The 10,734-nt window shown below is 42.7% G+C and overlaps 1 protein-coding gene across 5 annotated transcripts in view; it reads right to left on the reverse strand.

The window, feature by feature from the left end:
• The window catches only part of tcf7 (transcription factor 7), a 25,710-nt gene extending 19,165 nt beyond the window's left edge, over positions 1-6,545 (reverse strand). For 2 of the 5 annotated variants that reach the window (XM_035667120.1, XM_035667119.1), the window contains exons 1-2: positions 6,339-6,545; positions 4,396-4,515 (exon numbers count right to left, since the gene is read on the reverse strand). In XM_035667120.1, coding sequence (XP_035523013.1) covers positions 4,396-4,499 — 104 coding nt within the window. In that variant the 5' untranslated portion in view covers positions 4,500-4,515; positions 6,339-6,545. The remainder of the gene's footprint in view (positions 1-4,395; positions 4,516-6,338) is intronic. The other 3 variants (XM_035667123.1, XM_035667122.1, XM_035667121.1) reach the window with 3 other exon arrangements.
• Between the last annotated feature and the right edge of the window lie 4,189 nt (positions 6,546-10,734).

Consider the following 10,734-nt stretch of genomic DNA (forward strand, 5'->3'; position numbering starts at 1 on the left):
CGGTAAAAAGAGTCCGCATTGGAAGGGCCAGTGTGCGGTAAAGACAGGACGAGTTCGTGTTTTCGCCAAAAAACAAAGGCCGAGTCGAGCAGACTGTGCTAAGTCCGCTTGCGTGCAGAAGTCTACAAAGGGAATTGACATGCAAAACACACACACACGACAACACACACAGCACCACACAGAAACCCAATCTCACCTTGAGTTGACCGATCATGAGGACCATTGAAACAGCTTGTGACACTCCTACGCACGCTTCCTTTTCTTGTGGTTTAATTTGTGAGTTGTTTGCCTAGATTCCGTGGATACGCCTTGCTGCAATCAAACTAATGTAGAAAAGGCAAGCAGGAGTGTTTCGGTTTCAAGGGCCGCAGGACAGGAACAGTACTAACAATGGTGAGGTGAGACTTGTGTTGACCCCTTTGCTGTATTGGAGAGAGCGACAGGGCTTGCATATGTTGTTGTTGTCCTGTGTTGTATATTGCTTAAGAGCTGCGAGGTCTAATTTGGGACACATTTGATCCTGAACCAGAAGATATATACACTGCACCACATGTAAGTCTGTGGCTTGCAACAGCTTTCTCGCGTGGCAGCGCTTTTGCAGGTTGCTGCTGGTCTTCATACGCAAGTCTCGGTCCGCACAGCCACCGAAGTCAGCCATACCTTATGGTTTGTTTTAGACCTGTACGGCATGCCATCCATTAGGTGGCGGTATTCGCTCAGCATATGTGTAATTCATTACATAACTAGCCGAATTCAAGATGTTAAGAATCCCAAAAGATTGCTAAACTGTTTACAAAACCGTCAACCCCTGGTGGAGAAATGTAATCTTTTTGTTGGCAACCTGAACGAGCTGGTAACCATGACCTAATTCACTCTATTTATGTTGTGGGTTAGTTAATTTGTTGCTTTAGTTACCGTAACATTCTTTAAGTGTGGGTAGACCCCACGTATGAGCTAACAGGGTTAAAACAGACAATATGAATATTTTTTGGTTATTATTTGACCCAGACTTTTTTTTCCACTCGGCTGCCAGCAGCTGAGCTATTGCTGGCTTTCACTGTCAGTCGATGGCTCTATTGTTTTCCGCCTTTTACCTCACAGTCTGTAAAGCTAAAACCAAAACCTGCTTTAATAGCGATCTATGTGTTGCTTTATCTTTATAAAACTTCTCTGGAGGGGAGACAAGAATTCCCTGAAATAGCCTGTCCTTTTAGACTGAAATTAAATAGATTGCTCATGATGCGTTTGATGGGAAATTGACCTGTTACTGACAAGGAGAGTGTGTTGCAAGTTGCATGCTGACTTGCAAGAGTGGTGAAGGCAGTGTGTCCTGCTGTCTCCCAGCCAACTCAATCCCAGTAATGCTAGGACTCCCTCTAGTGGTGGATCAGAATGCATACACATTGCTGAATAGAATATAGAGCACGCAGGAATCACATATTTAAGCGATAGGGCAGTTGCTCAAACATGAAGCACGACCCACCATTTTGTCGTTAATTTTTAGCTTGTTACACGAGTTTTGGTCAACCTATGTGTGATCTGATTTTGTTTTTTTGGTCTGTACGCCTAGTGGGGTGGAACCAGGTTTGGAAAGATCAGCAGATTGGCAGGCACTTAAATGCTGTTCATGCTGCATAGCTACCGAAAACTCTTGCTCTTGCTTTATACGCTCACTGTCCTCGCTGCCCCTGACTCAACATCATTCCCCTGATCTGACTAAAGCAATTTTTTTCTCTCACTTCGTATCTCTTTGTCTATGCGGTTCTTCCTCCATTTGTTTTCCGCCACCTCACCAAGTTCCGCTCGGTACTCTTCTGATGCTGGGCCCATCAGGCATGCATCCTACAGGGACCCACCCACTGCGCATAGTGCCCCCATTCAGGCAAAACAGGAGTCGACGTATGCGTATGACAGGGGCAATGTACGCGTAATGGTATTGGACGTGCACTGGCACGGCCAGCGTTCCAGAAGTTCAAATACCACCTTCCAATCTACCTGGTCATTATGGTCCTCGTTTTGAATGTCCGAGTCTGTTAGTATTGGTTATGTAGGTACTAATTGTCATGTCTTTATACACATTAAGGTGATAGAATAAGAAGATTGACTACAGCAGTCTGCTAGCTTGCAGCGCTGGGTGTAGCTTGCACAAGAAAGAGTGGAAAACGATAGTGAGAGGCTGCGTAGGCCTGCTCCATTCCACCTGAGGGTAAATATCAAGAAATTGCAAGTCAACGCTACCAGCTGCCTCTAAAGCCTGCGACTAATTAGCTGCGATTAGGATCTGTTGTGTGTATGAATCCGAACGAAGGGTGTAAAGAAGTTCGTAGCATATTGGAAGGTTAATCAGCCTGCCTATGTGTCTTAGGCCAGCGGGCGGGGGGGGGCGGCAAGGTTTATAGTTTCTGCAAGTGGCAGACTGTGCGAATGTAACAAAGATCAGTATAATAAGTTTTAAGCAGGGCTGGGGTGGATTCTGTCTTTTTTGTTTTTACCCCCGTCCACGCTTATTGGGCTGAATTGTTCTGTTAGCTTGTAAATGTGATTTTGAGTTACGTATATTTAGAGTTTAATGTGCGGGCACCTAAGGTAGTAGGTGAATAAGATGTCGGTAGGTATGGATACCATGTGGTATCAATTCCTCAACTGAATCTCTGTAGAAAGTGTATCCTTTCTTAAGAGTGTCAAATATGTGCTGTAATAGTTTGTATTTTGGTATGTATTCCTTCGTTTGTGTCTTCAATGACGGATGTAAGCGTGATGATAAAGAACAGGACGTACTTCTGTTATACCCAAAGTTTGACATAAATCAAAAACAGAGAAAAACAGTTCGATATCCTCACCATCTGCGCATCAAATCTTCTCTCACCAGTCTGATTATCCCCCTATCCTTCTCCTGTCTTCTTTGCCTGCCACTGCTCCCACTCGTCGCAGCCCCCTGCAAGGGAAACCTCAAGACAAGCGAGGAGAAGGAGCCCAGAACCTGCGGTCAGGGGCCCGTCGATCGCCGTTCATGCTAGATGAAGGAGATGGAGGGCGAAGTGCATCGCCGTTCACTAAAGAGCGAGCGCAGCGCAGTAACCGAGTTGGACAGCAGTGTGCGAGGGAACGCAGCACACAGCATCAGCAAACAGACGCACACAGAGCTAAAGACTAAAGCGCTGTTCCTATCAGTCGGACTCAACATAGAAACATAGCGGGCTAGTTCGCTAGTGCGCGGAGTCGCTGGTGCCAGCAACTCGGTAGACGAAACCACTCCGACCAATCGTGCATAACGGATTCATAACAACAGCCAACTTAGTATGCGCGCCTGGGGCAGAGGTATGATGACAGTGGCGGAGACCAGCGGCTGGGAGCGGGTAGGATCATTCATACAAGGCAGGCGCGCTGCATACTGTTTGTACGACTGGTGGGGTAGAAAAGAGGACGACATTCGGCAGTCTAAACTTGTGAGGATTGACAGAGATTTATGTTTGGGTGTGGTAGCTAGAGGCTGCGAACATGCTCTATCCGCTTGTGATTCTATTGAATAATTGTACGCCAGCTACGCTTTTAAACTGGCTTGTATTGCTTATCTTTATGTGCATATTATTCATGGTGATATGTGTAGTTTATTTTCAATGTCATTTTATTTTCGTAGGCCTTTCTAGCGGGTGTGTTGAGATAGCATTGCCTACTAACTGTTCTCACCATGTTCCTGATGTTATAAGCCGCTGATGGTACTCGTTTCAGGAATTGATGGTGGTAGGACAAAATTTAATGTGAGAGTTACTGTCACACATATCCTTAAGAATGCTCATAAAGGTTATGAAGAGTCGCAACTTCTAACCCATAGGAGTAAAAGCTGTGCGATGTATTCTCAGGTTTTATTTACGTAGGTAGAATGTCATACAAATGCAGTGTATATGCCTGTTTTGGTGAAACTGTTATGCGCTATATCGTAAGTAGAACCTTTTTAGTAGCTACTAAAGATAACATTTATCAAGGTCGTTGTTGAGCTAAAGCACAGTGGCCCCCCCCCCCCCCGCCTGGCTAAGAAATAGGCAGGCATATAACCTTCAATAATGCTACAACTTCTTACACCTTGGATTAAACAAACAAGATCTAATGAGCTAATTAGTGAGCTTTAGAGGAGCTGGTAGGTGCATTTTGTTACCATTGGATGGAGCCAGGCTAGCAGTTTCCCTATGTTTCCACTCTTTGTGCTAAGCTAAGCGGCTGCAGCTACAGATGTGTATCAATCTTCTTATTTAACTCTTATGTTTGATATAAAAGAGTGAATTAGTACATACATACACATACTAAACAGCTCGAGAAATTAAAAGAGGATATGATGAACAGGGTAGATTGGAAAAGGTGGATTTGAAAAGTGGGCCGTGCAGTGCAGTCAATACTTACGCGTACATGCCCCTGTCATACTGATCGTGATCCTGTTTGCCTGAAGGGGGCACTATGGCTGGGTGGGGGATCCCTGTAGGATGCATGCCTGATGGGCCCAGCATCAGAGAGTGAGGGAACCTGGTGGAGGTGGGGAAAACAAAAAGGTGGAGGAAGACAGATAGACAAAAGATAGAAGTGAGAGAAAAAATTGCTTTAGTCAGATCAGGGGAATGTGTTGAGTCAGGGGCAGAGAGGACAGTGAGCGTATAAAGCAAGAGCAAGAGTTTTGGTAAGCAATGAGCATGAAAAGCATTTAAGTGCCTGAAATCTGCTGATCTTCAACCTGGTTCCCCCACTAGGGTCAACCAGAAAACAAATCAGATCAACACATAGGTTGACAAACTCTGTAAAAAGCTAAAAATTACACAAATGGTGGCTCGTGTTCATGTTGAGCACTGCCCTTTTAAATATGTGATTTGGTTCTCTATATTTATTCAGCAAATGTGTAAGCATTTGTCACCACTAGAGGGAGTCCTAGCATTACTGAGTGAGTGGCTGGGAGACCAGGAAAATACTCCTTCACATCTGCAAGTCAGTGCACTTGCAAACATCTTCCTTGTCAGTAAATCATTTCACCATCAACGATATGAGCCAAATCTATTAATTCAAGTCTAAAAGAAGGCTATTTTAGGGATTTTGTTTCCAGAGAAGTTTAATATAAGATAAAAGAACAATAGATGTTTAAACAGGTTTGTTTTAGCTTTACAGACTGTGGAGGTAAAAGGGGAACAATAGAGCATGACTGACAGTGAAGCAGCAATAAGCATCAGCTGCTGGCAGCCGAGTGAAAGTCTGGGTCAAATAATAACCAAAAAATATTCATATTGTTTGTTTTAACCTGTAGCTCATAGGTGGGGTATATTACACTTAAAAAATGTAGGTAATAGCAACAGAATTACTACCACACATAAACTAAGTGAATTAGGTCATGGTTACTGCTCAGTAAATGGCAAACAAAGAGGATACATTTCTCCACCAGGTTAAAGGTTTTAAAAGTTTTAGCATTTTGGATTCTTAAATCTGTAATGGCTTTTAAGTTTATGTAATGATTACACAATTGCTGAGGAGATACCCACCTATGTGGCATGCTACAGGTCTAAAAACAAACCATAAGGTTGGCTGGACTTCGGTGGCTGTGTGACCGAGACCTTGCGTATGAGACCAAGCAGACAACCTGACAAACTGGCAAAGCGCTGCAGCGAGAAAGCTGTTGCAAGCACCGACTTACACTGTGTGCGTGTATATATCTTTGGTTCAGGATCAAATGTGTCAAATTAGACTCGCAGCTTAAGCAAATACACAAACAACAACCATATGAAGACACTGTAGCTCTCTCAAACTCACAGCAGGGGTCACAAAGTTCACACTCGTATTGTTAGTGTTCCTGTGCGGCCTTGAAAAACAGAAGAATTCCTGTTGCTTTTCTAAATTTAGTTTGATTAGAGAGGGTCATGGATCAGGAACACTCACAAATAAAACACAGAAAAGAGAGCGTGCGTAGCAGTGTAAAAGCTGTTAATGTCCTGATGGTACTCAAGGTGAAGATTGGGTTTCTGTGTGTGTGTGTGTGTGTGTGTGTGTGTGTGTTTGCATGTCATCCATTTGTATTCTGCAGCAGCGACTAGCACAGTCTGCCTCGACTCGGCTTGTTTTTTGGCGAAACACTGAACTCGTCCTGTTTACAGCACACTGGCTCCAATGGGACTTTTTACAGCAGCTGCCCAATGAAAGCTGACACAGAAGCAGAACACGAGTTTGCCATGAATGGTGAATGGAAAACTCCTGCTCAGGCATTTTGAATGTGCTATAAACAGGAGTTGATGATGCAGAGCGTTGCTTGTTGTTTTTGCTTTTACTTTCTTGGCTCGGCCTGGCTCGGTCCCACCAGCCGGCTTAGGTACCTGGAGTAGGAGGAGGCGCCGGAGAGGTTGGAGGAGTAGGGCTGCCTGAATCCACAGGGGGACAGGGCAGGGTAGACTGGCTGGCTCTGCCTGCCACAGCACAGCAGAGGGGAGAAACGGCAACAGTTGGTGCCTTTTAGCTTTACAGGTAAATGTTTGTTGATCCCCGGGGGGACGTTTAGGTTCTTACGGTCAATTTAGTTCTACTATCATCTTAATTTAAATGCAATTTCATCATGAGGATACACTTAAAAACACTTTATTATGATACAGAGGGACAGCTTTGGGGGAATTTAAACCTGAATATTGTCAACCATTCATCATCTTTGCTTGCATTGAAAAATATCTTAAACATTGGTTTCTTCTCAGGTCTAATGTTGATTGTTAGAATGAGAATATGAGTATATTTACATTCCATTTTGTCCTGTAGTTTGTGTTCTATCCCTTATTATTCATAATTATAATTCATAATCATTTGTTTTTCTTGCTATAAGTTTTAGGAGAGACCTCTGAACAAGCCCTTAGCTTCCCACTTCTTCTGCACATTTTCATGTGTATGTAGATATGTATGTGTATGTAGGTGTAAATGTGTTTTAATGTACACGTTTTTATACTTAACATTGTTGTATTTTCAAATACGCAAATAAAAACCGTAAAATAAACTTCAGCACCAGAAAATCTCATTCTTCAACAAAGGGAAATCTTGCGGTTTAATGTGTATTTGATTTTACATCTATAATAGTTTCTGTTTTAGAAACTCTTGTGATGCACGGTGATCCCCTGTAGACACTCTGGATCAGAACTGCTGACAGCTGTGTGTCAATACTTGGCTTAACGGGAGCAGAAACACACACACTCACACTCCATGGGAGGTCGAGAGTGGGGATGGGATGTAAGCAGGAGCCTTTGATATGTATAAAACTACACTTCTGCCTCCAGAGAGCAAATACAACCATCCCCCCCTTCAACTGATTCATTCTTATGTTTCAACGTATGCACACACACATGCCAATCCGCATTGCATTTAAAGCCACCTTTTTACAATCGTCATTATCATCACACACACTTCCATGTCTCCTTCTCCACTGTATCCAATCTGTAGCCCCAGGAGGCAGCGCTACACATTACACAGTAAAGCCCAGTAGCAGAGGCCTTCGGCTGGGAAGAGATCCAGAGATCACTGGGCTCAGCTCCTGGAGGAATGTTCATGCTGTAATCCTGTTTTACACCACAACACAGGTCAAGTGTTGTTCAGATAAAGGCAGTTCAAACTAAACGGCCGGTCTGCTCTTCATCTCACCAGGAATCTGAACACACCAGGTCTGGGAATCCATAGATACATCAATCAATGTGATTAAGTTTTGGTCCAAAGCCAAAAAATTAAACTTCAAACACCATCGTACAGGTAACACACACATCAAAATCCTGGCAAACAGGAGCTCATGAGTGACAGTGACGCCGCACTCGAACAGAAAAATACCTCCCATGTGAAAAGCATGACTGGACAAAGGTATGCTGGGAATGAAATGAAAAACGAGGCCACATGCTCTATTGTGCTGATCAGCGCCTTGAGCATTTTCTTTGTTACACTTTGACTACAAGTGCCAACAAAGTAATTACGTCCCCGCAAACTGATGGGTTCAGTCAAAGGTACAGAGCTCGAAACTGTCAGTGAATGATGGAACTTATTAAATTATACCTTGGTAAAGGACCAATAAGTGCATTTTTACTGCCTTGGAGTACAAAGGTGCCCATAAATGTGAAATTTAGGCTTTATTTCCTTACTTTCTGGCTATTACTAGATGTTTTAAGGGACACCCAATCTTCAACCTCCCACATAGTTGCAATTTCAGCTGCTCAATGATGGAGGATGGGGATGTAACAATATATTTCTGTAACAAAGGCTGAACATTTAGACCTCTTATTACTACAGTAATTTGCATAGTGGTCTGTTCTAATTGCCAAGTTGTAAAAACTGTTTGTGTCACTTAAAGTGGCAGTATACTCACGAGAACTGCTGACGAATTGTGTCTGAAACCCCTTCCAGGAGAGGTTCTCTGAAAATAAGCGCTGTTACCCTCATTTTTAAATGACATCACATCTCGCCCTCTCTACCACGACCGGCTTGTCACCCTTCCTTTCGACAAGGTCAAAAAACATGTACGAACCAGCCCTTTCTGAGCATAATCTGACCTTTACAGGCCACCGTCCCTTAAAGGGACAGGAGGACGCTGTGCTGCAGTCTCACTCTGCTTTGGTTGGTAAAAGTTAAAGAGGCTTTATAACATCCCCTCCAGCTCTCATTTGACGCTGTATTTAATAATGCAACATGTTTGTGAGATTCGTGCTTGCACCGCAGCAGTCGCCGCTGCAAAGCTGCATCCTTAGAAACAACAAAACACATCTCAAGTAATTCCTGAGCCCCTCCTGGTCCAAGGCAACTAACCGACCAGCCAGCAAACCCAGGGGGGGACATATGGAGGTGGCCATGGAGGGAAAGAAGGAGACCAGGCTAATAATCAAAACAACAGTTTGACATTTAACCACTCATTCTGCGTTCTCCCGTCGTCCTCCTCCTCCTTCAACAAAGAAGAACACTGCAAGGGGCCAAAACAAGCAGATAATCTGGGTTAAAGGAGATTAGCTGTTAATAATGTTTGTGAAAATCCATAGTGAAGTGTCTGAAAAAGATAAAACGTCTATAAATCACAGACTTGTGAAATGTCCGGGGACAGACAGCTCATCCTACAGAAACACGACAAACAGATACACACACGTAAGCAAGTGCACACACAAAAGTTTTAAGCTTTCATTCCAAATCTCCATGACATTTGATATAAGCCTTTAACTGTTCCTGCAGGGGATTTTGTCCAGGCACAGATACTGTAGGTTGTAATAAATGGATTTGTGTGGATCCATAAATCAATGGAAGCCTGACATTATAAGTTCACAATCAACCAGCATGACATCGCGAGCTCACAATCGTCTCTTGAACTGATGGAAATTGTAAATGAAACAACTGAATATGGACCAGATGTGGCCCGCCGAAGGCCGCTGCTGCTATGTCCCCATGAGGAACCTTTAAAAAAATCAAGACACAGGCTGAGAGGAGTTTTACCACTCTAAACAAAAACAAAGCATGGTGGATAAAAGCCAAAAACACACCACTAATTTTCCTCTTTAATTTTGAGGTCTTTGCTAGTTAAATTTAAGGGCAGAATCTACCTGAACCTGAAGACTACAAGAAGAGATGACTACAAGTTCCATATTTATATTTCAGAGTACTGTCCAGGATGTTGCATGACTTGTGCTCACTGCTGTCTCTCTTTTTTTCTTTTCTCCTTCACTGTTTAAGATGATTTCTTGGCAACAACATCCACTTTTAAACCACATTAAGTCTCTTTATTGATAATTTGATTTAGTCAGTAAAAACATGCACTCAGAGTACTTCCATGTGACTGGATAGACATAGACTTTTACTGTCTGTTAAAAAAAAAAAGTTCCTGTTAATAATAGTTTTTACGCAACACTATTTAGGTTGACATTTCATGAAAAATTTTGCAGTTCTGCACATTCCTTTTGTTTTCGACCAGAGGCCGCAGGTGGAAGTAAAGAGTCTTCAACACAGAGGATCAAAGGAGGTGGTTTCCATGGCAACGGGGCCTTGGGTTACCTACTCTGACACCAGGTGAGACAGTGATGTATGTAACGCTGACCTGGGTCAGAGTGTGTATGTGAATATGTGTGTGTGTGTGTGATGATGCGAGATGGTGATGATGGTGTTTGGGACGGTCAAAGTGAGGTTGTGAAGACTTTTGGGAAAATAAATGTTTGAGGGTTTAGAGGTTACATTAGATTCTGGTTAATGGCGCAAATGATGTGTCAGAAAAACATCAGTTTGGACTGAACAGCCAAAGGATGCTTGAAGGGCTGGGACAAAGTGTTATGTTCATTACTGATTAAACTGATTATTTCAATCTTATAATTCAAGGTTTGAAAATGTATTCCTTGTTCGGACTATCTGACAATGCAAAACCCGAAAGTATTCAGTATAAAATCATATAATAATACAAAGAAAAGCAGCATAAATTCACAGTTGAAAGAATGGAACATATGTTTTTTTTTTTAATTAATACAATCTACTACTATAATATCCTTATAGAAATGTGCAGACAAATTTAGATGAGCAATGTCCATCACTCACCGCATGGCTTAAATGTTTGCCATTTTGTGTAATGTTTCACAAATTACAGAAAGAAAGCTGCTACACTTTTCTGCAATATTCCTTCAATGTTATGTAAAGACTGTGAGTTACAACAAGGTCATCACAAATACACAAAGGACTGAAAGACTGAGTGAGTCACAGCATGTACAGATATTTGTGTGTGTGTGTGTG

This window comes from Morone saxatilis, unplaced genomic scaffold (assembly GCF_004916995.1).
Source record: "Morone saxatilis isolate NCDOM2014 unplaced genomic scaffold, NCSU_SB_2.0 Contig20, whole genome shotgun sequence".
In the NCBI taxonomy this organism is placed as follows: Eukaryota; Metazoa; Chordata; class Actinopteri; family Moronidae; genus Morone; species Morone saxatilis.